The sequence below is a fragment of the Ambystoma mexicanum genome, chromosome 12 (assembly GCF_040938575.1).
Source record: "Ambystoma mexicanum isolate Mex_15411 chromosome 12, UKY_AmexF1_1, whole genome shotgun sequence".
Lineage (NCBI taxonomy): Eukaryota > Metazoa > Chordata > Amphibia > Caudata > Ambystomatidae > Ambystoma > Ambystoma mexicanum.
Window position 1 is genome coordinate 425655890 of NC_090936.1, and position 24161 is coordinate 425680050.

Here is a 24161-nt window from a genome sequence, read left to right on the forward strand (position 1 = left end):
AAGCCACTTATTGACATTCATATTCAGTATATTGGAGAGGCTACTGCGTAGAGTTGTTCTCCATTCAACAAACACATCATCCCATGTCATATTTCACTAAATTAGTAAAGTTTGTTCATAATAGTAGGTTGTGTTTTGAAATGACACATTTTTGCTATTTCGTAGAACGGTAAATAGCATGTGCCCTTAATCCCATCTTATTGATAATCATTTTATCCTTGTCGGGAGGTTGATAGGCTGAGTGAACCCTGCGGGTGTTCACACCGAAGGGTGATGGTTACACAGAGATCACTGCAAAGAGTGCAGAACTCATTGAATAATCTTCTCACCAGATGTCTGAGATATTTTGCACTAGGGGAAGGTCCTCCTTAAAAAATAGATCTCTCCCATTGTAAAGAACGGGTACATTGTCCAAAAGCACACATTTGAAATGAAAAATGTGACGGTGGGAATTAATGTCAAAAGGCCATTATTAAAAAATGTAATTAAAGGTAAGGGGTGAAATGGGAGAGGGAAGAGTATAACACTCTCCCCCAGGTTTAAAACGAAAAGCAGAGAGAAAGGACAGATACTGACCCAATCCAAGAAAACCTAAATGTGATCTCAAAACATGACTGTTGTCTAGAGATTATTACACAGAGCCAATTAATTAATCGACTGTCTTTGGTCTATTCAGGTATTCCAATCATCATCACAGAATGTCTAGATTGGCTGTATTTTGGCTTCTGTTTCTGGTGAAGTGGGGGACAACAGTAAACATTACAATAAATATTCATAACACAGGGCCTCAAGAGTTAACGCAGCATGACTAATTCAATAATTCCTTGGACTTTCACTCCAACTTTTCTGTTCCCAATAGCGGGCCCAGTGACCCCCTGAAGTCCCACAGACATGGCATTCATGTCTGCCCTTTGACGCCTGGGAGGGCAAGACATGGGGTGGCGCCTATCCAGATGCCCTGTCCGTGCACCACCAGACTCTCGAGCCCAGAAACCCTGCTATGTTCTTCACCTGCCTATTCAATTTGGTCCATGGCTATTAATGAACTGGGAATGGAAGTAGTTTTGGTTTGATGGGCCTGCTTTGGATTGGAGAGATATCTGGCGCTGAAGCTTTTTGATAGGATGCAGAGAGGAAGGCGTCGGCCCTCTGCACTGTGCATCTTTCCCTGCCACGCCCCCTTCTGCAGCTGATGGGCTGACACAGCTGCAGTGCCATAAAACCTTCAGAGGGAATGTGTGCCGTCGTTTTAAAATCTAAGAAATTGAATTATGTATAATTGCAAACAAATAGTACAATCAGTAGGTCTCAGAGAATGCTGGTATTCATCACCTTTTATATTGGGTGCACATAATTCAGTGTGTTTACTGGTAAAGGCAAAGGAAAGGAGACCCAGTTGCTTCGGCACATGTCTCCAGGCTGGAAGAGCAGCTCAGAATCGACCACACATGTCGTCATGTGTGGCACATCTAGTAAGGACTGCAAAAGGCAACCACCGTTCCCTTTGTATACATACTCCCTATTTATGACCCCAATCTGGTGTCTGATTTCACATACCCCATGAAGTCTCCCCAGTGAAAATCCTAACATCAGCTATGAGTATGTACATTGGTTTAGTACACTGAACTGTGTGAGCCTCGAGTAACGCTCAATGAATCCTGCACTCAGCTATGCTAAGAACGTGAGAGTAAGATGACTAGTACAGTGTCTAGGTGAGGCTAACATGTGCTAGATGAGCTGAATATTGTAAATATTGTCCTTACATACAGACACTTGTGGTTTTCTTGCCCTGGCCTCCCCAATGTTGCTTTTATTTTTATTAAGAACATGTACTTGTAAATCTCTTTCCTTTGCATGTAAGTTTCTTTTAATGGTACCTCACCTCTGTCTATTTTCCATGGCAAACATTTGTCTCTTGCACAATATTAATATATTTGAGGTATTTCAAGAATGTTGCTATATCCGTCTGGATCAGGATCAGTCTGAGGCCTCTGTTTGCCTCCACGATTGCCTTAAGGCAGTCGGGATTTGAATGGATCAGAATTGGCTAAAGTTAAATGGTGATAAAACGGAGGTACTGTTGGTAGGCTGCCCCCCTAATCCCTCCTTGTGGACCCCTGCTTTTTGGCCCTCTGCCCTGGGCCTGTTACCCAATCCAGTTAGTAAAGTAAAGAATTTAGGAGTTATCCTTTCCGCTTCTTTGTCGATGTCTAACCAGGTTACGGCCGTGTGCCAGTCCACCCACCACCAGATTCGAATCCTCAAGAGGGTCATGCCCTTGATCCCGGAAGCCCTCCGCCCCCCTGTGGTGGCTGCGTTAGTCCTCACACGACTGGACTATTGTAATTCGCTCTATCTGTCTCAACCTATCGGCCTTATACACCGCCTTCAGCGTATGCAGAACCTTGCTGCTAGGCTGGCCACTGGCTCCCCTTATGGTGCCCACATCACGCCAGTGCTTCGCCAAATGCATTGGCTCCCGGTGAACCAGCGAATTCATTTTAAATCTCTGTGCATCGTTCATCAGGCAATTCATGGTCAGGGAGCCGAATTTTTGCAGCTTAAATTTACCCGATACCGTCCGGACAGAGACCTCCGCTCTGCTACTTCTAGCCTGCTTACTATCCCTAGGTTTAACCGGGCAAGGCTCGGAGGTAGAGCCTTTTCTGTCACCGCGGCCAAACTTTGGAACAGCCTCCCTGTATCTCTTAGGGCCACTGTTAACCATCTTGGATTTAGAAGAGCGTTGAAAACTAATCTGTTCTAAGCCCGATCACTCCATTGGTCTTCTTCGATTGGGTAGCTTCCTTTCCAGCGCCATGATGCCTTTGGGCGAACGTGCGCTTTACAAATGTTAATAACATAACAAAACATATCTCTTTCTGATGGCCCTCCTCTGGCGGGTCCAAATGGTGGCCCATGTCCCGCTGTCATGGACATCTTCTGGATTTATTCAGTTTTGTGGTTGTTCTTCCTGGAATGTGGTCTCCAGAATTGGGTGAATCCAAATCTGGTGGATGGAAATGCTTGAGGCCAGGCACTGTAGATTCCTCACGGCAGCACACCATTCTAGTGTTTTCAAATCCATCTATGTCATTGCAGAAGCGGTCCATCCACATGTAAATCTGTCTTCAGGTCACCTCCAAACAGAATGGTATATCCACAGTGGTTGGGCCACAACCCTTCTGCCCTAAAACACAAGCAACCATTGACACATATCAAACATATTTAGCCTTATCGTTGAGTTGCAGCTTGAGTCCTCAAGCACATACGCCACATCTGGCCGCATCTGGTTGCTCCCTGTGTGTCCAAAGACACTCACAGAGAAGACAATGAATGGACCAACGATCCCACACTTCTTGACTACTGAATTTCCTCTGTGTAGAGTGACATGCTTGTGTGGCTTCCCCTCTTGGGCTTGAGGCCGGTACAGCGAGGCATTCTCCCGATACAAGGTATGTCGGCATGACTTGGCCAATCAAAACGTTTCACATTGAAATCTTACCTTCAAATATGGGGCAGATCTTTCTCCAGGCGGTGACTCCACCCTCGCTGGTGTACTGTCCGAGTGCCGTCTCCAAGAAGAACACTGGGATGCCACAGGTGAAGAGGAAGATGAGGTAGGGAATGAAGAAGGCTCCTGTAGGAGAAGAGAAATTGCAACGTTTAATCATCTTAGTCAAGGCTCCATGGATCCGACAGTGAAAGCACTTAAGTATGGGTTTATTTATTTATTTATTAAAACTTCTTATAACATCGCGCCTCATGCCCATGGGCCTCAGAGCGCGCACACAAAAGACCACATGACATGACGGACAGCCGAAACAAATATCATTGGAAACAGTGCGAAACAATAAAACCAGGGGCAAAGCTCGGAATCAACATAGACCAGCTCATAATAAACAAGAAAAAGACCTAATCGGGGGGGGGGGTAGATTACAAAGAAGCGTCTTTAGCTCTTTTTTGAATTTAGCTGTTGTCTCGGCAGCTCTCAGATTAGGAGGCAACAAGTTCTTGCACACTAGAACTGCGTCCACCGGTCTTTGCCAACCTAAATCTAGGTTTAACCAGTCTAATGCGGTGTTGGGGTCTGAGAGAGCGAGACGAAACCTGAAGTTGAAGGCGTGCTGTAAGACACAGGTTATACCCGCTGAATGTGTAAAACGCCAACCAGACAGCGAATGCTAAAATAGGCTTTTTCCACCAGCGGACAGGTGTCATATGATCACCTCAAAACATTTCCATACTTATTACTATGTTTTCACCTAAGCATTATCAACACGAGCAACGTCACTAAAAGCAGGATGCAATACTGTGCTTAGGCGTTTGCATAGCATCTCATTCGCTACCCTATGCCCCCAAAGTATTGAGGTTGGGCTAGATGTATTTATGCCTCACTCTGTCCATGATGGCCTCCTCCTTCGGCAGCGTTCTTCAACGTTTTACTCTGCAAATGGGTCATTTTCATTCCCGACCTACATTGCAGGAGAGTACCAGCTCCGTTTGTGCAAATCGCACCTCCCTCCCACCCGTGCGAAGTTCCGCAATTTCACAACGTGGCGGAAATGTGAGGAGCAAAACATAGGCGAAATCAACTTTACTCTTCACTTTCCACCACATTAGTAGAAACGTGTGAATGGCTGTGGCAATTAGCGATTGCAAGAGGCATTTTCAATCTATTCCTACATAGCCCGCCTGCTTTCAACAGGTGGTACTTTCAGGCAGATTCCATAGAAGTAATTGCATGAACGGCAGCATTAAAATACATGCTGGTGGCAGGGCAACTGCATGTGTAAGGTGAAGCAGGAAATTGGGCACTTACAGGATTTCTAACCTGCTCCCCAACTTTGCCTTACAAATTCACAAAAATGAGAGCGATCTAAAAAAATGGCAGGAAATACATACACCGCCATTTTTTCATATCCACCTCAGAACGAAAATAACCCACCTGTTCATCCAATCAGGGTTTTGCATGACAGTTAAAGCCCAGCAGTGCTTAATCTGAAAAGAAATAAAGTGCCAGAGCCCAAATATTTTCCAGCACGCCTGCGACACTGCGGGCATGCAGTTCCCCCACAGCTGCGGCCACCGCCCAAAGCTGCTGCCCACAGTGTTGACATAATTGTGGTTAAACTACAGCTCACACCTACTCAGTGGGGTTGATGGATGCACTGACTATCAGCACTTCATAATCAAACTTAGTCTGAGGAAATACGTGCCGGGGCTAAACAATAAATACCAGGGTTTAGCCCTAGTAAACACCCCCATAAATTAAGCACCGAGGGTCAGGCATACCCTTATTGAATGAAAACTCCTGTCACACCGTTCCTAAAACTACCTCTGGTTTCCCTTCCTTCTCCTAAGCCCATAGTTGGAAACAATTGTGCACATTTAAACTAGGGAATAAGGGCTGCCAGTCTGTCCATGTGGGCTATAAACCACTGATTCTGGCTTTAAGGGATTATTTTAGCATTAAAGAAGATATCCGTGATTTTGTTTGCTGGCGAGATTGGAAAAGGCTAAAGACATGCCATGGGGGTGCAGAGTTGAGGGAGTTTCATGGGGAAGGGATCAAATTGGCAGAGTGTACATAGTGTTACTTTTTATCCAATTTTTCTAAAATAATGTTCTGTAAAATTCATCATTTCCACACATTTGATTAAAAATATTCTCTGGGGAACCACCCCAAGCCCCCTTACTTTACGCTTTACGCAGAGCTCCCCCATTGCCCTCGGTCATTTATGCTAATTCGAGGGAAACACGAATACCCTACCACTAAAAATGGTCATCTGCCAACAGAAACACAGAATCCTTTAGAATGCATGAGCCCTGCCAGGAGCCCCCGCGTGCCTTGCCATCAAAAGCTGCCTCTGGCACTGTGTGGGTAGCACACACGAGTTCCAACTCCATAGACCCCAATATATCACTGCGACTGGAGTGAGACGCTGAAGGCCACCCATCCCTCTCGCCAAGAATTCAAACTGGAAACAGGGAGCAAGAGCTCTGAGCTTTCAATAAGATAGTGTACACCCATCACACTCGCACTAATGCCCGCTGTGCTGTGCATGCTAGGAATTCCTGGCTGTGGGCTTCACACAACTCACGTCACACATACTCATTCTCCCATTCTCACATTTCAATTGATTGACCCATCCACACACTCATGTATGTATCCTTACATGTTTATTTAGGAATCCATTCACCCATATTACAGGTATGCATGTATCCGTCCATACATCCTCACAGCATCATATCATCTTAAACGTTCACTGATTCATCCATCTTAGACCTCCAGCACATTCCCTTATGCATCCATCTGACCAAATAATCATTCATTCTTACGTCCGCCCTCATGCTCATTCACTAATCAATCCTCACATCCGTATTCATTCATCCACGCCTTCTGCAGCCCATCTGCACTCTCTTTCTCCTTTCCCCTAGACATTTCTCCCATCTCCCTAAGTGTGTCTATGTGCACGAACTCAAAATATGTCTTCCCCCATACAACAACCAAAACTATTGGCGTTGTCAATGTGTGCTAGCTTCTTGCAAAGTTAGATGGTTTGTGTTGTTTTGCTCCAGGAACAAATGCAGCCCTGGGTTTTCTTGGCCCAGCCGGCACATTCCTTATCCCAGGCCAGTGACAGACCCCACTGGACCCAACTCTCCCCACCCCCAGACCAGCAGGATAGGACTGGGTGCTGTGCAACCGGCAAGAGAAGAGATGTCAGTAAAGGGGTGCTTTCCTTCTTACCTTACTCCAATTATTGTAACCAGGCTTTAAGGTGCATTTTTAAGAGATCCCAATGGGGACCCCCCTTTTATGTTAAACCAAACCTCGATAACCCTTTGAGCATTTCTAACTCTAATGTACCCCTGATGACACTTACATTCTTAGTTCTCCAGGTGTGATTTCCCTCTGACGGATCTTCCCTGCCAGTCCACCCTCCCCAAGCACGGTCAGAGGTAGACCCTTGGGGTGGAGCTGATGGACCAGACCCCTACTCCCTGCCTGGCACCACCCACTTCAGAGCAGAGCCAGGGGATCCCCGGTGGGTGGCTCAACCCCATGGGCAGCCTTTGACAGTCCACCACTTCTCCTGGCAGTCTTATGCTAGGGTAGTCCCTAACACCCCTCCTTATCCAACCCCAAAACCAAATCTATACACCTTCCTAACCAACTAGCTGCATACATAACTACACACCCCATTAACTGTACATATAACTGAATAAACCTAAACATACACATTACCTCAATACACATTGCACTACAGACATTTGACACTATGTACAGGGTGGGACTGCTGCAGTCATCCACACTCTAGGCTCAGGGCATTACCTTGACTGAATGGGTTGTAGATGTTAATGTAGCCGCTAGCCCCTTCTTGCTCCCATGGCTGGCCTGCCCCAGGCACTGTTCTGTCCTGGTTGTACCTCGTTCACCGCATGAGGCACCACTGAATCAGGCCTGTGCCCATGCTCCTAAAGTCCTATGGTGAGCCCATAAACCACGTGGGGTCACCATGATCACCCCTGCCATTCCCGGCGCAAATTTCTGCACCTGGGGTGGCCCCATCAATCACATGGGTCCACTATGATCATGCCTGATGATCTTTATGTGGTAGCTGCTTGTCCTGGAGAGGGTGCTGCCCGCCTTACAGCCGCACCTTTCATCAACAAGATCTCCTTTGGCAGCCCATCTCTCCAAATGGGGACTCCGATGTTACTGCTGCGCCTCTTGATGCCTTAATTATCCAGGTGGTGTCCCTATTACTATGAGGACACCGCCTTCACTGCCACACACCAGCTCACATTCGATGTGGCCCGCTCCCTTTCTTCTCTGTGCCTGTGTGGTGCAAGAGTGCGGCCCCGCCTGGCTACTTGCTGCTCCAACCGGCGTGCCTGAGCTCTTCACCCGGGCCTCTAGGATGTGGCAGCCTGGAGTTTTGCACCAACAGGGCGGGGCGCACTTCAGGGTTATATTCCCTTCACCCCCTGGGCTGCTCCGGCATACACGGCCTGAGAGTACTTGTCTTCTGGGCTTGCCTGGTCTAGCCCGGGGTCAGGCCAATATGGGACAGAGCTGCGCCAACTGGCCTGAGCCACTCCACACACGTGGCTCGGACGGCCCGGTCTGCTCTTCTACCCGGGCCACCACGCACACACTGCACAAGATCTTTGATATTGGGCTGGCCCAATCTGGTCCCAGGGTGGACCGATACATGGCAAGGGCCTGTGGGTGCCCAAGCTTCGCTGGGCATGCATTACGGGCCCATGGTTGATGCCGGGCACTGTCTGCCATTTAATGCCCTGCATTTGAAGACTCTTTGGCCCGGGAAGCTGCTTGAGGCCACCACCCCCTAGAAATCTGGTTGCTAATGCCACCTACTCCTTCTCTCCACCAACCCTTCTCCTTTCCAACTGTTGTTTTCCAGAACGCTCTCTCCCCCAACCAGACCACTCCAGGGCATGAGATCTTCGTCCATTTGTCTTTTCTTTCACTTTTTGCATTACATCCAGCCCCATGATGGGCTGGGTAATGTAGTCCAGAAACAGGTAAGTGAAAACCAGTACAGTAACCACAGAAACACAACACTAAATGAATATTTAATTAACAAAGCTGTGTCTGTATCCTTTTTCTTTTGTTTATCTCTGGGGGCTAGCATGTGACCCACACTAGTCAGGCCCAAATTGGACCAGAGGCTACACAAGGCTCATACCATTTCAATAATACCCAAGTACAAGATATTCTTACATGTCTATATTTAGTTTACAACTTTGCACAAGTATTTAGAAAAGAAAGGGCATGCACACAATGAAGGAGCATTTCACAGAAAACTGAATGGTAAATTTAGAGAAATACATAAGCAAAGTCCCACATCACCTTTTCCGGAAGCAACGGAAGCAGGGGTGCATTTCTATTGGCTGTCCTCTGCTGAAACAGGAAATACCCTTCACGAAGGTGGGAGCACAGGGGGATTCATACACACCGAAGCCCTTAAAAATGAATGTTTCCTTTGAAGTCATATCAGAACAGGAAATCCTGAAACTAGAGGCATCGACCAATGTGCAGACTCTGTCCCAAAAACAGGCTTTCTGGCAACAAAGCAGCTTTTCCAGGCCTTCTCCAAACAGTGCGGAAAACAAAGCCAGACATTGTACTACCACCTCACGCTGGCAAAAAGTTCCATCATGCCCAAGTGAGGGTAGCTCCACTATGCATCACTTTCACGCTAGAGCATGCATTATCAGCTGCCACAAGGTTCAAAGGGTGATGTCAGGGCACATTCTCTGCTCCCAGTGCAAGGCCTCTGCTAGGTAGTTGGTATTAACTTGGCTATGGAAGGATGCGGGGGACATTATTATTGTGTAGGCGTCCCCCTGGCATCCCATAGTTCAGAGACAACAGATACTGCTGGCCAGTTGACTGAGGTGATAAAAACTGAGTGTCTGGGCAGCATCAAGCCAAGGAGAACTGGGCAGCTGCTACTGGCATGTACATGTCGAGGTTCTTGGGACCAGGTGGGCAGATGTAGTTCTGTGGCAGCTGTGCCAATGACGGAGCTGGAGCTTGAAGGCGAGTGGTGGGATGGGGTCCGATTGGAGGAAGGGTCGGCATCGGGCACATTATTTCACCAAAAGGCCAGGGGTAGCGGAAGAGACAGTACAGGAACCTTGACCTCTAATGGCAAGGCAGGAAGAGATGCCATTTGACCCCGCCCCAAAGTGACATCAAAGAAAGCGATGGAACACAACCTTTCACCCCTTGACAAAACAGGAAGTGGCATCACATAGCATTGTGGCTACGTACACTATGAAAAATATGGTTACGATATCACTGTACTGTGATATACATTTCATACAAGAATGGATCACCATCTGCACCGTTAATAGCAGTGTGTTTCGGCACATATTACCAAATGACTGTGAATGCAAGCAGACGTCCAAGGCCAAATGATAATGATCTGTTATACATACAATTTCACCCAACCTGTGTTGGTACTCATTTATCAGCCTTAGAAGGAAGAAAGGGTGAGTTGGCATTGCCGAGATTCGAACCTGTAACCTGCATATCTCATACACATCGTAGCAGCGAGCGCTCAACCCACTGAGCTATCTTACCATCTACAGCTACCTAACCATCTGTAGTAAAATGAGCAATTACATGTCTGAATGTTCTCAAAGTCAGAAAGCAAATTACAATCTGTAGTGGATCTCATTAAGCTGGTAACTGAGATTTAACAGCAGGCCAGTTCATCTGCCGGTCTGGTGCAAAGTTGGCCGCATGTATAGCTTGCGTGGATCTACTTTTCAGGCTTCAGAGATTGGCAAATGATATACCATTGGGAGTGTTCATAACTGTGTATTAGACCGTTTAGAGTAGCGCAGGGAAAGCAGGGCACTAACACAGCATCCCGTACTCTGGGCACTCCTTAGCTCATTCATGCAAATAAGCATCCTGAACAGCATGCCAGGGGGGTGGGAAAGATAGACACATTACAACAAAGTATTAATTGTGGCAAAATTAAATCAAGGGACTCTTTATGTGGTATGGTCAAACACTTCTACACTGTACACAAGCTTTTAGGCACACGGATTTTATCAATTGACTGAGGACACCGCGATGCAATGTCTTCTGATGATCATAACAGAGACAACAGCAGAAAAAAAAGATGCTATAACTGCAAGTTGCAAAAAAAAGCAAATGGATGCTTATTCTACTCAAAATGCTTTTTGGAAGTTTTTGTCTGCATTGTCAATTTAAGGTGTTTAAAAACAGACTAAATCAGTGAGCAACCGTCTGATGTGTGCCTGAAATAAACCTTTAATGAGTCTATCAATTATTGTGTAGAATGCCACAAAGACAAATTATGTGTTATTCCTATTCTTTTTCATTTGGGGTCACTGATCAAAGTGTTGCACTTGTGGAACACCTTGTTTTACTTAAGAGGCCGGAACAAGAAAGCCAGTCACTCTAAAAACAAAGAACCACATGGCACTGGACACAGCCCATAAGTTTAAATGTAAAACAAAACAATACAAAATAAACCTTTACTTTTTGTTAGGGCTAGCAACGTGAACCACAGGGGTAGCAAGGGAGACCTCAGGGGGCACAGGTGCGACCCTTGGCGACCCCCAAATGACGTCCCTGGTCGGCATCCCGCAGGAGACTCCATATGGGTGGTGCCACGCTCTGCGAGTCCTCCCTGTCCGTTTTAATTCACTTGCAGCAGCAGGATCTCAGAAGTGAACCAACAAAGATGCAGGTCACAAGGACACTGCCCCCCAGCAGGAAGAGAAGTGTATGGGCAATGAGGGTGGGTGGGTTCTCCTCTGGGTTCTCAGGCATGCACTCCTAGTAGTCATTGCTGCACAGCGCCTGGCCTTAGGAGATAAGCAGCAGTAGTGCGGACGGCAATGTCCCAGAGTAGAAGGAAACCTCCGGGACATCATACCTCTACGTAACCTGGAAGCCACGGCAGCGCTGTTCCTGCAACCCTCCATTTGCCATGAGGTGGCAGTACTGCCCGCAGGCCTCTGCACACCCATTAGCAGTAGTGAAAAGCAGGGGTAGCACCAAGGCACCCACCATGGGAGCCAAGAAAAGGGGCAGATAGGCAAGTACATCAAGCAAGGGGAAAGATTTGGAAACCTAACCTAAGAAAAAATGCAAAATAAAACCCTACAAGACAAAATGCAAGCTCGCCTCACAGTAGCAGAAAGGGCAAATAAATACAAAAAAGGGTTTGAGGGTGTGCAGACGAAAGATCAGATGAAACACAAAGAAGAAAACACTGAGAAACAAAATACAGAAATACAGTGAAAACCAAATCAGGCATTATAAGCCGGAACATTTATCAAAATACATGCACAATGTATTGCTCCACAAACCAATAACAAGGCAAAACATTCAAATGGTAAAATAAGGGAAAATGAGGAAGCAGTAGGGAATAAAAGGACTAAAATAATTAAACTCTGCAACAGGAAAGGGTAACCCCAAGAGGCAGCAGAGCAATGAGAAAGAGGTAAACACCAAAACTGAAAATGATCTAGTCTGTACTTTTAGCAGTACTTTGGCACACCTGCAACCAAATGTTCCAAAGGGTAAGGGCACCCTCTGCACTTTGCCTCTCTCTGTGATTTCCTTGGTAAATGGCATTCATCTAAATAATGTCAGAGGGAAAACAATCTGCAGAGTGAATGCTTGACATTTGACTGACTCTACTTCCTCCTTAATGGCCCTTTTGAGGTTATTGACTTTCAGCCATGAACCCTCCCTATTATAAAAGAATGAATCTTAGTGCCCTCATAAAAGCAAACTGAGCCGGATAAAACTTCATCTACACCTAATGCGTTGCTGACCCTTCCCCAGCCACGTAGGCTTGTCAGGTCTGGGCCTGATTTATAAAAGCTTTTTGCAAAGGTGCAATCCCATTGAAAAAACGCTCTGTAAATCAGACCCCCATGTTTGCTATGAATTTCAAGTATTGATTACATGTATTTATTTATTTATTATTATTATTATTTTATTTATCACTGAATGATGAACAGCGGGTCTAGCCATTGTCAGGCAAGGAACTGGCTCTACGGGTCTGACATGAAATCTTACAATTGCCGACTTCAAATTGACTAATTTCACCAACATCAGAGAGATATGATATGGCAATTATAACGCGCCTATAGGAGGAAATCCTAAACTGCTCTTACTTAGATTCAAACCTGGGATCTGCAGGGTAAGCACATAGAACTCATGCAGCATGTGCATTAACCTACTGAAATATCACAGTGCAGAGTTGAGTGCACTGTCCTATCTCGATAACATTTAAAGATGCACTAGTCTCCATCTCCTTTTTCTAATCCCCCTAACAAACGTAGCTGACACTCCACCCTTCCCCTAAACGTTCCATTTGTTTTCCCAAGAATCACCTTGAACCTGTCTGAAGTTTTGATGAACTTCCCTGAGAATGTATGGCTCTTAAAGGAGATTCAGATAGATTTGGGAAGGAAGAACAATCCACAAGAATTCAGAGGCCTACCTGATTCTCACTTGGAGGTTTGCAGCAGCCGTGGATCGCTTTTGAAAATGTTCCCCAGATACCTCCCCTCATTCTCCCTCCCGACATCTGCTGGACACAATGTGTGCCCCACACATCCGTGAACTCACTGGTCCTTCGTACATAAGTTAGACTCATCTTTCCCAGCACTTCGACAGGTCTCTGACTTGCTCTAACATAGGACGTGCTCAATGTTGTACCCACTACCTGCTCTGCCAAAACCCTTAGAATGCTTAGCAAGGCTTTCCACATGACTGTATCCACAGGTCTGCATGCTCACAAACTCACATGCACACTACACTTGCTCATAGTCTCTGAGTTTCACAAGCTTCTTCCTAACCTTTAAGGTCACCCTCTTGCAAGTGACCCAAGTGAGAAGATTGGGAGTTACACATGGAACGCACAGGCCGGCTTCCCGCACCTGCCTATGACGCTTCCTGTTCCGTGTTATCAATGATTACCCAATTCACTGTGGAATCCAGCAGGAAGACTGGAGAAGAGGTGAGACTCCAACCATTACAAGAGTAAACCGCAAGAATTGTAATCAGCAATGCAAAGGCTTTCCACCCACTGCCATGCCAATTAGCAGATATCATTTATCAGCAAGGACACTGGAGGGTTCTTTGTAGTTTGCAAATTGACCTGCCCACAATTTGATGTTAACTTTCTGAATTAAAACTGGGCAGGTAAGAACATCTCTGCGGTCATCACATGCATCTAACTTTCTGCTTGGGCGAGGATAGTGTTAATACCTATAACGCGCAATGATGGTTTTAAGGGGTCACTGTGCTGTCATAGAGTAAAAGAACAGATACCAGCTGGAAACAAACATTTGTTAAAAATGGTCATTACAGCTTGCGCATAATGTCAATAAACTACAATTCAGAGTGTAATTGTGTTTGCAATAATGGCATGCTCTGATTGGTCCCCACTAAAATATAGTAATAAACAAAGGACGTGAAGGCGCACAACAATACTGCAATTTTGTTTGGGTTAAGAAGGGATGTGCCAGAAGCAAATCCTCTGGGGTTCCCTTGTGTCCCACCCCAAGAATGTGTTTGTCTCCTCTACCTCTTCTGTGTGGCCATCATTGCTAGACTCCCTTAGACAAATGTGCACAGGAACACAAATGTTTAAGGGGTCGACTTTTTGGTTACATGATATAAATGTGTGGATAGTAGCTACTGTATGTGCAAAAACACATGTGTACCACAAAAGACGTGTGCATGGTAACACATAGAAGGAGTCCTGTGCGCACATTTCCAAATACATTCATAAGAACAAGTGTGTGTGTGCTTTACAAATCTGTTCTGTCAATTGATCAAAACCGTAACCAGGCTGGTGCAAAAGCATACAACAAATAGGGAAGCACAGATTTACAACCCAATGTTTCAGTGTCAAATGAAACACAGGCACACGTTTACTGTGATTGCATACACAATACCTATGACAGACAGAGCACCGCCTATTAACAAACTGAGTTAGTGCATTCCCGTAAATCCAATGATGGTGCCTGTCGGATATTTTATCTGCAGGCCTCTACAGTCTCATTTACTGTCTAATGTGTTTCCCTGATTCCCAACGTGGATTTCAGCTCACTGCAAAATGAATCCTTTTTATTCAGGATACTGACTACGGGCAACACTGGGCCTAGTGTTATGTAGGGCACTCTAACTCTTATCCTGCTTTTGCAGTTACTGTTGTACCAAATTCAGCCCTCTGCACATTACCAAATAGATATGCCAAACAAAAATCAGTCATGCACAGCCTTCATTATTTTATAAGGCGCTTTATAGGTTTTCTGCAGATCAGAATACAAACACACAGAAATGCACACAATGTGCAATCATTGTAATATTGAAAGCAAGCTGAGAAAAAAAGAAATATATTCCCATTTTTGTGCAAATGCTGGATTCACAATCTGTTCGAAATTATGCATCACATTTATGCCCATAGAAATTTCAGAGCTGGTTACTGGCTTTTCTGACCCCAAGTGAATATTGAGCCTCCACACTCAGCAAAGTGTGGCCTCCTTCTACAATTGGCACAGTACACATTTTGTTTTTATTATAACATAAGATATACATGTTGCTCTTACAGTTTTGCGAGTAGTAACTCTCTTCCTTTCTGCAGGCAGCTAGTTTTGTATAGGAAAATGCATTTGTACTCTAACGAGTGAAGAACAGAGGGACTTTCCCAGATTCTAATATGGCGTTCTGCTAATCAGTGCAAATGTATCTACAGTATCTAACATTCTCTTCATTTGCCAATTCATGCTTACTATAAAGTTTTGCAGCGCTTTGTCTTTGCCGACTGGCAGCGACCCCTCTTGGTAGGACGCAAGATCGCTCACTCTCTCTCTCCCGTCTGTCTGCCCAGTGAATCACTACCGCTCTCCCTTCCTTCCAGCAAAGTACACCAGCAGTTTGGTTCAGAATAGGACCCCAAGAAAAAGACTCTCTGACTTTCCCGCTTTCTTTTCTCACTCCTATTAGTACTCACTCTCTTGGCAAAAAGCCAGCCCCTCCTTTCTCTCCCTGCACCTTTTTAAACTCTCTCCTTGCCAACCCATTTCTCCTATATCTATCTACAGAAAGTATACGATCTTCAAGACCCTGACAGTGATGTCATGCCATCAATCATACACCTTCTCTGGCATGGCCAACCCTTCTGGAAACTTGCAGAAGTCCTTATTCTTCTTCAATGTCACCCTTGAACAGAGTTTGGTTCAATGGGCCCGGAATTGACATGTAACATTTTTATTCTGGCTTCCTGCGCTAGCAGCTCAACCAATGGCTGCTATGGGTAGAATGATTTTTCAAATTTCGCAGCTCACATCCCCTTCACAAAAGCAGCCTTAATTCCTGCATTTTATTTCTAAGCAGCATTGCAGAGTCTGTGCCTGCAGCCCCATTTACACCCCCCCAGTTTGCACCCTAGGTTTGCACTCTTAGTTTGCACCATTTTCCATGCACTAAGCAGTCCCATTCTAATCACTAATTACGTTAATGTGTTAGGGGTTAAGGGTTAATGATTTGTATGTTAGTATTGTTAGTTCATACACTGCAATGCTGTGCTATGGTAAATATGCCATGTAACCTATTCAAGCTACCCTTCCTTTGGTTTGTATGAATATCTCATCATTGTCTCAAATCGGCGCTAAGGTATATACCCATGCTGAAGTACACACCAGCACTAATTGTGCACTGACATCTACTTTCTACAGGAGACTGTGTTGCCAGTGAAATGCTCAGCCTGGTTGAAATTTGCACCACCTGTATCTTTCACATGCCCAAGTAGATTAGAGGCCTGCAGTAGTGGACAAGCTTGGCTGGTGCAAAAGCCTGTGAAAGCAAAGAAGCACAGATTCATATCCCTATATTCCACCTAGACAAAAAGAACCCAAGAATACCTTGTCTCACGTACATCACTTGTGCAGGACTGCACTGCATCCCCTATTAACCATGTGAGGGACCACTAAAGGCACGTGTTGGTACCAGAATACATATAACCATCAATTAACAGCCTACAGCTCTGATACCTTGTGCATCCACTGTTATTGCCCAACTGCACACTGCACAACGCTGAATATGAAATCCTATGATAGAGCACTCCTGGGCATCACCGGCAGGTGCCTGGCTCCATAACACTGGACAAGGCCACGGTACATAGATTAAAAGGGTGGCATGCACTAGTGCCAGATTGCATAATGTCACCAATGACCATCCTAAGGTAGGCAACCTTGTACATTACATGTTTAAAGCCTGTGATAATGCACTCCTCTACACCAAGTGTTGGTGCGAGTCTCCAAAGTATTGTGTACTGCCATGGTACATGGAATAGATTAAAATGGCAGCATACCCACGCACATCAGAATAGATCCCTCGAGAAAAATGTGCCCATGTTTAACAATGAATCATGGAACAGCCTTCTCCTTTAAAAAAAGACTATGAATTCAAATAAATACAGCACAATGGTGGAAGAAAAATCAATGCACTAGGCAGGGTAGACTAAAGGAGCTCTTGTAGCCGACATACTACAACTCTACCACCAATTTACACAGTGGCCCTGTCCTCTACAAAATGGTTGGTCCCCTTTCCTCACAAGTCATGTTTCTTCTTTTTTAGGGAGGTTGCCTGCTTCTGCTCTGTGTTGCAGTCCCCCCACTTTACCTTCATCAGCTGTTCTAGCCTGGGATGGAGGGATGGTAAAGTTGCAAGTTTTCTGTGGTAACATAAAATATTGTCAGTGTTAAGCCATGTTACAAACGATATGTGGATCCACATTAAGGAGGCACATAGGTGGTAGAAATATCAGTGCACTACAAATGCCTGTGAAAAATAAAGCACCATAGATTCATAGCCCTGTCCTTTGCCTGAGAAAACATGACACGAGGATGGTATGGTTGCACTTACTTTATATGTGCAAGACTGCACTGTGCCACCTATTAACCATGCGTGATAGTGGATTTATATGGGCACATGATAGTACCAGATTAAAAAAGGGGCACCAATGAATGAGCTGCGTACGATACGGCAACCTTGTAAATCGGTATCCATTGATTCCATCGAATACAAAGCATCGAATGCAAAAGCAATGAAAAAATGCATTTATTTTAAAGGTAAAGGTTTTATTTTTATTATAACGGGTTTTAAGAGGTAAAAAAAACGGGTTGGGGGATGCATTTCTTTAATGCATTTTTTTCAATGCATTTGCATTCTATGCTTTTGCTTTCGAGGCTATCACTATAAACCTGTAAATCCAATGTTGTAAGCCTGTGATGATGCACTCCTGTACACTATGTGGTGGTGCCAGGCTCCACAGTATTGAACTAAGATTAAAAGGGTGGCATCCCAATGCACATCAGAATGACCCTCTCGCCAAATGTCTGTCAGTGTTTGGCCATGAATCGTTGCACCTGCTCGCTTTACAAATGAATACGAATACATATAAATGCAGCAAATCGGTGGACCATATACCATTGCACTAAGCAGGGTAGACTACAGAAGCTCCTACAGGCAATAGCGTGAAGAAACACTCTATTTCCAAACTCACATAGTAGTGTAGACCTTTACAAAATGGCAAATCGTAGGTGCTCACAAGCCACTTCCCCCATTTTTCAGAGAGGTGCAATCTTCTTTGTATCACATGACTCCCTCGTTAGCTTTATCAGCTGTTTCAGCATGGGTTAGAGGGAAGACAAGGTTGCGTTATTTTTTGGTCATAAAAAATATGTGTCAATGTTAAGCCATGCACTATTTGTGCCAGACTTTGAAACGCCACCTATTAACCACATGGGGTTCTGAACTGTGCAAGCAGCCTGGAAACAAAAAATGCACTGAAAAGCATCATGAAACAAACCAAAATATATCCCCAATGCAGCCAGTTACACTAACAGCACAAACGTGAAAACACGTCAGTGTACCAGCCAGGATGAAAACAAAACTTAAGCCTTTTAAAGCAATGATAAGCAACTATCTTATTAGCCAAATAAGCTGTCCTGGGGCCTCATTAACTGTCCCCGCTAACTCTCCTCTCTCTTTCCCCTCCCTCTCCTCCCTCGTTCATCCACTTTCCTCCTTCCAATCTCCCTATCTCCACTCATGCTCGCAACCTAGGTGTTCTTTGACTCCTCTCTCAACTTCTCGCAACACATTTCACTCACCTCCCGCTCCTGAAGATACCACCTCTACAATATTCGCAAAATCCGTCCCTCCCTCACATTCCATGCTACCAAACTTCTAATCTCCTCACTCATCTTTTCCCGCCTCTTCTAATGCTCCTCTATAATTTTCAGTCTTCCCTCATCTCAGCTTGCCCCTCTTAAATCTATATACCACTCTGCCATTCGAACCCTCTGTCTCCTTAACTCCCGTGACTCCATTTCCTCTTCGCTCTCTCGACTAGGCTGGCTACCTTTCCACCTACAACTCAAATTCCACTTTCTCTGCCTTGTTTTCAAATCCCTTCATGGTCTTGCCCCTCCTTATCTCTCCTCCCTTCTCTCCTTCTACTCCCCCTCTCGCTCCCTTGGTTCCGCTGACCACTTCCTTATCTCTGTATCTCCTTCCTCGTGCGCTTCCTTCCGGTTCCGCTCTTTCCAACTTCTTGCTCCTCTGCATTGGAACTCTCTCCCCCTCTCAATCCACTCTTCTACTACCCTCATCTCATTTCGCACTTCCCTTAAATCCTTCCTCCTCCAATCCCCACCTTGAAGCCCCCCCTACCCTCTCTACTCCCCCTGTCTTTCCCCTCTGCTAATCCCTCCCCTCCCTTACCACCTTCCCTTTCTACTTTACACTCTCTCTCCCTTCCTTCTACACTCACTCAATCCTTCCCCGCCCCTCCCTTTACTCTCCTGTTCCCACTCCACTTCTCCCCCCTCTCAGTCAATTGCTCTTTGCACTGTTTTGTTGCTGAATGATTCAAGTTGCCACTTTGCTCACATTGTTATTTGTTGTTATTACTCTGTATTTTGTTGTTCCATTGTACAGCGCCTTGGTGTAAAGCGCTCTATAAATAAATAAATCAATCAATCAATCAATCATTACGACCCTGGCGGGGCTGCAGCCGGTAATGATTTTTTACCGGGTCCAAGAAAAGGGCAATAACCGGGTTATGCCGACCTTGGCGGACCTGGTAATTGCCCTTTATTTGGACCCGGTAAAAATCAATCCCCATTCCCATTTGAGCCCCATAGGGCTCAATGGGAATGGGGAGGATGCTGACAATGGGCCTGTTAATGATGAGCCCGTTGTTAGCATCCTGGCCTGGTAGCGGGTCCCGCTTTTCACGTCTGGTCAGATCCTAATGAGGCCCCTGGTCCTTTAAAAGAGGGCCCAAATGTAACAGAGCTTTGGGCAAGATGCCCTGGCCAAGCATGACCGAGCAGCTGACTGGCACCAAGGTCCCTCTCTATGTATCTTCATGCGTTCTCCCCGGTAGATAGCAAACCTTGTTTCAGCCAGACCTAAAACGCACTTTGCGGGGTCTTTAGTTATTATTATTCTTTATTTGTTTAGTTTCGTACGAAACTTTACAAAAATCTTCATAAGAACATTCACAATACATTTCAAGCGCCAAATCTAAAACATCTGCAATTCAAATTATCCAATATCTTAAAATATTAACATGTTAAAATATTAATATTAAATTACTTCCAATGATTAAAATACATTTCATTACAATTTGCTATTTTACTAATGTTCAGTTTCCGCAATCTAATATCGATATTAATTCCTCTATGCTAACAGTGTACAGTGTATCTATACATCTGATCTCACATAATCTTAAATCATCCCAAAGTATCGTAAAAGTGTACAATACCATCAACTCTATTAAAATCTGTAATACTTTACTAAACAACCTCATCAGTGTAGTTCCAACTTCTGTTTAATTCTGCTTGATTATGATACAAGTGCATTACCTCTGGTAACCAGCTCAAGCCACTTTCTGACTATTTCCCAACCAGTTATGTCAACACAAAAACATACCCCATGGCAGCTGGATGAGCCTTTGCAAAAGGCTGTAAAAGATGGCAAGGGAAAGATCCGGCATCTAAACGTCGCATGCAAAGAGTGAGCAGATGCTGAGGCGACCAGTGATAAGTAGGAATGACAGGCTCAAGCAGGATACGTTGATATGTCGTCAACCAGAGAGCCTTTTTTGATATCTTGTAGTTCCTGATGATTTGTGCATGCCATCTATGTAGCTTACACACCTGTACTCTCTCCCTTCATTAGCCCCTTACGGGCAGAAATAAAAACATTCAGCCCAATCGGAAACCAGACTTATTTTTAGATGGGTCAGCCAGGGAATTCAAAGTCATTGGGCGTCATTATGACCCTGGCGGTAGCCGTGCCGGTAAATACCACCACGGCTGCTGCCACAGTCATGAATTTACCGGCACCTGGCAATGTGGACTTACTGGGGCATTCCAGCCCTGGCAGACCCGGTAAATCCCCATTTCCAGGTGCCAGTAATTATTACTCCCCATTCCCATTGAGTCCTATTGGACTCAATGGGAATGGGGAGGTTGGATGCACCGGCACCATTTGTGAATGGTGCCGGTGCATCCGTCGAGGTCTGCTCGCGGGTGCCGGTCTGCCTGCCAGGTCAGACATGGCAGACGAAAAGGCACCCGCGAGCAGAACTCGTAGTTTTCTGGTCGGTAACAACGGTGCTGGTAGCTTACCGGCACTGTTGTTACCGGACCGGCAAACTTGTAATGAGGCCCATTGTTTAAGTGAGGGGGTAACCCTCAGAGTCTCCCTATACAGTACTGAACCACCGCCAAACCCAGCAGTCTGTCCATCACTAAAGGAGAGCCCTAATTTGCTGCAGCTTATAAATAGCAGGAGTGGGGGGTGGGAGATGTGGACCAACTGGATGTTCCTTTCCTAGGTTCCCCAAGCAGACTTTCTCAGCTACGGCACCTGGTTTTTGAAATTCATTACCTTTGCAGCCGTGTAAGCTGAAATATGGGATGCCATGCGGGAGAACGCAGCAATGTTTCTGGTCCAGAATTTTCATCTTAGTTTATTGTACAGTCTTCCTAGTTGCTTAGTTCAGTTGTGGTCTCGTTATTTCTGCTAGATTTCTTTTACATCTGTATATCCTTCATCGAAACACTTGTGTTCGCGCCTTGAAACACCAGTGTATAGGCGCGTTATAAATGCCATGTCATATCATATCATTTAATATAGCATAGCATTCCAACAGCACGCATTGAATGCCTCTGCTGCACGGCTTCCTGGAACCCTCTCCTGATTCCTGCATTTTACCCGCTAGCCTATATCCCCTCATCCCGGATCCCATTTTGTGCTCCGTGCCGCGGTCCCCGGGGCACTCTCTGAGCATAGGACACTTGCTCCTCCTCCTTACTGGATCCATCGCTAAACAATCCTGGATACTGAAAGCTATCCGGCTTAGGCAGCTGGCTACCTCACGCTGGAACCTGAAGACTCGCACTCCAACCTGTACAAGTCAAGGACAGTGAGGAAGAAGGAAAGCGCTTCCAAGAAGACCACAAGCAAGGAAAAACAGGTGAGAAAGAAAGAAGCTTGTGACACTGTACGTCGTTGACCGGTTTGCTCCCTTCGTTTTGCAGGAAGTAATACATAAGCCCAGCTCATTAACGTTAACTAAAAATCTTCTCAGAGTTGTATAGGGGTAATCGGGTTGCCCTGTCATCTGGATATGGACTCACCCTGAGTGTGCAATGACTGCAACAAGGAAGAGTGCGACTTCATGTCATAAACATTACTGGTAGGTAATCGTACAATGTCCTAAATGTCCCAAGTGTAAAAGCATCAATTAAATAGCCTGAGCAAATGAATGTAGGTCAAGAGATGGGAAAAGTGGTCCACAGCCCCCAATTAGATGGATAAGCATGATCTAAAGAAGCAGGTATTTGTGTACCATGTTACTGTGGTGCTTCAAGCGAACACTGGTGCTACAGACCTTAGCCAACCTTTGGGCATTCCCTCTGATAGAAGAATAAACCTGATCTCTCTGCACTTCCAGGGAAGCTGAGATTTGAGGATTTTGTTCCGCGCACAGATTCTCTACAGCTTCTTGTGGAAGCGGGAGTCGGGAAGGCCACTGGACGTGAGCTTTTAGGGTTTTGCCCTCTAAACCTGGAACTCTTATTCGCGCCACCGAGCGATCCCCTAAACACATTGCAATCAAAAAGTGTATGTAAACAATCATGGTGTTTCCAGAGCATCTCTCCCTCTTTTTACTGGATGCTGCTCTTTAGGAGACCTCAGTGGCCATCCAGCAATTCGTGCCAGCCCTTGGGGGTGGGGGGGTTGGAGGGTGCCCTGGCCAGTAGGGATTTCAGATTCCCACAGGCTTCAACAATGAGCAGACACAGTCCACATATCCGGTTGCCATCTTTTATAATTTCATTAGGACCAGGATAACACACAAACTGTATTCGGTGGGGGTGCCACCATGCAGTTGGGGATCAACTCCACAAGCCGATCTGCCCTTAATAAATTCTCCCCCGCCAATCCCCCCGCCCACCTACCGGGCTCCCGCATCAGCTACCTCTGAAAGGAGCGGAAGTGCCTTAAAGGACACTGTGGAAAATTAGCCTAATGTATTGACTTCAATAGCATTGAGCTGACCTTCCATCTTCCCACCGATCCATCCACGAAGGGGTTAACGAAGGCCAGACCGCCTCTTGTTTTCTCACGGGAGCTCTGTTTTTTTTATTTTTTAAATCCGCCTTTCTTCTTTTCTTTTTCACTGCCTTGCCCACCGCATAAGCATTCGGTGATCCCCCTGCCAGCCTCCTTGTGTATTATATAAATGTTTCTGCTTTGCTTTAATTGGCCTTTATTCCCCTGCTTTCATTGACGGCATGCCAAGCTCTCTCCCGTGGAGGATAGTCCCCCCTGGGGCCGGAGCAAAGAACTCTGGGGAGGAAGAGAAGTCTTTCTTCAGCCTTTGGGAACACAGACGGGGTGCTCACCAGGCTTGGCAAGGCCTGGCTCTCAATCGGCTCTTTGTCTAATTACCCTGGTCTCCCACAAGCTCCCCTGCCCCCCTTCGGCCCCCCACCCATGCCTCATAATCGTGTTAAGAGAATGCTTGGCAGCATGGATTTCCATGGTATGCTCTGGGTGTGAGAGTGAGAGTGGCACAAACTAAAAGAGAGGGCAAAAGAGATTGAGGGAAAGAAGGACGCATTGAGGCAATCAAATTAGGCAGGAAAAAGACAGAGGGAGAAGGGAGCTAAAAGAGAGAAAATGTGGAAGGGAGACTGAGACTCCAGAGCGAAGGACAACTCTAGGGATGAAAAGACAGAAGGGGAGTGAGCAAGAGAGGTCATAGGGTTCACACCTGTTCTGGTTTTGCCTGGCGAGTCCATTCTTTCTCCTTCCTGATATCCAGGTAATTCATTTGTCAGGTGTGATCTTAAGAATAGGGGCATCCTTATTGCATAGATGTCTGACTACCTTCCACCTCGCAGATCATAAAGCCTCTGCCCCCCCTCCCCGTCAAAGAGAGTAATAGGGACATGCTTTGTCAAACAGAGGGACAGCTATGCTAGTGGCGCTGCACTTGGGCAAAACAGAAGGCTTGTGAATCCCCCTC

The 24161-nt window shown here is 45.7% G+C and overlaps 1 protein-coding gene across 3 annotated transcripts in view; it reads right to left on the bottom strand.

Moving 5' to 3' along the window:
* SLC6A12 (solute carrier family 6 member 12) overlaps positions 1-24161 on the bottom strand; it is a 525985-nt gene that overhangs the window by 160876 nt on the left and 340948 nt on the right. For all 3 annotated transcript variants that reach the window (XM_069628586.1, XM_069628587.1, XM_069628588.1), the window contains exon 3: positions 3506-3640. In XM_069628586.1, coding sequence (XP_069484687.1) covers positions 3506-3640 — 135 coding nt within the window. The remainder of the gene's footprint in view (positions 1-3505; positions 3641-24161) is intronic.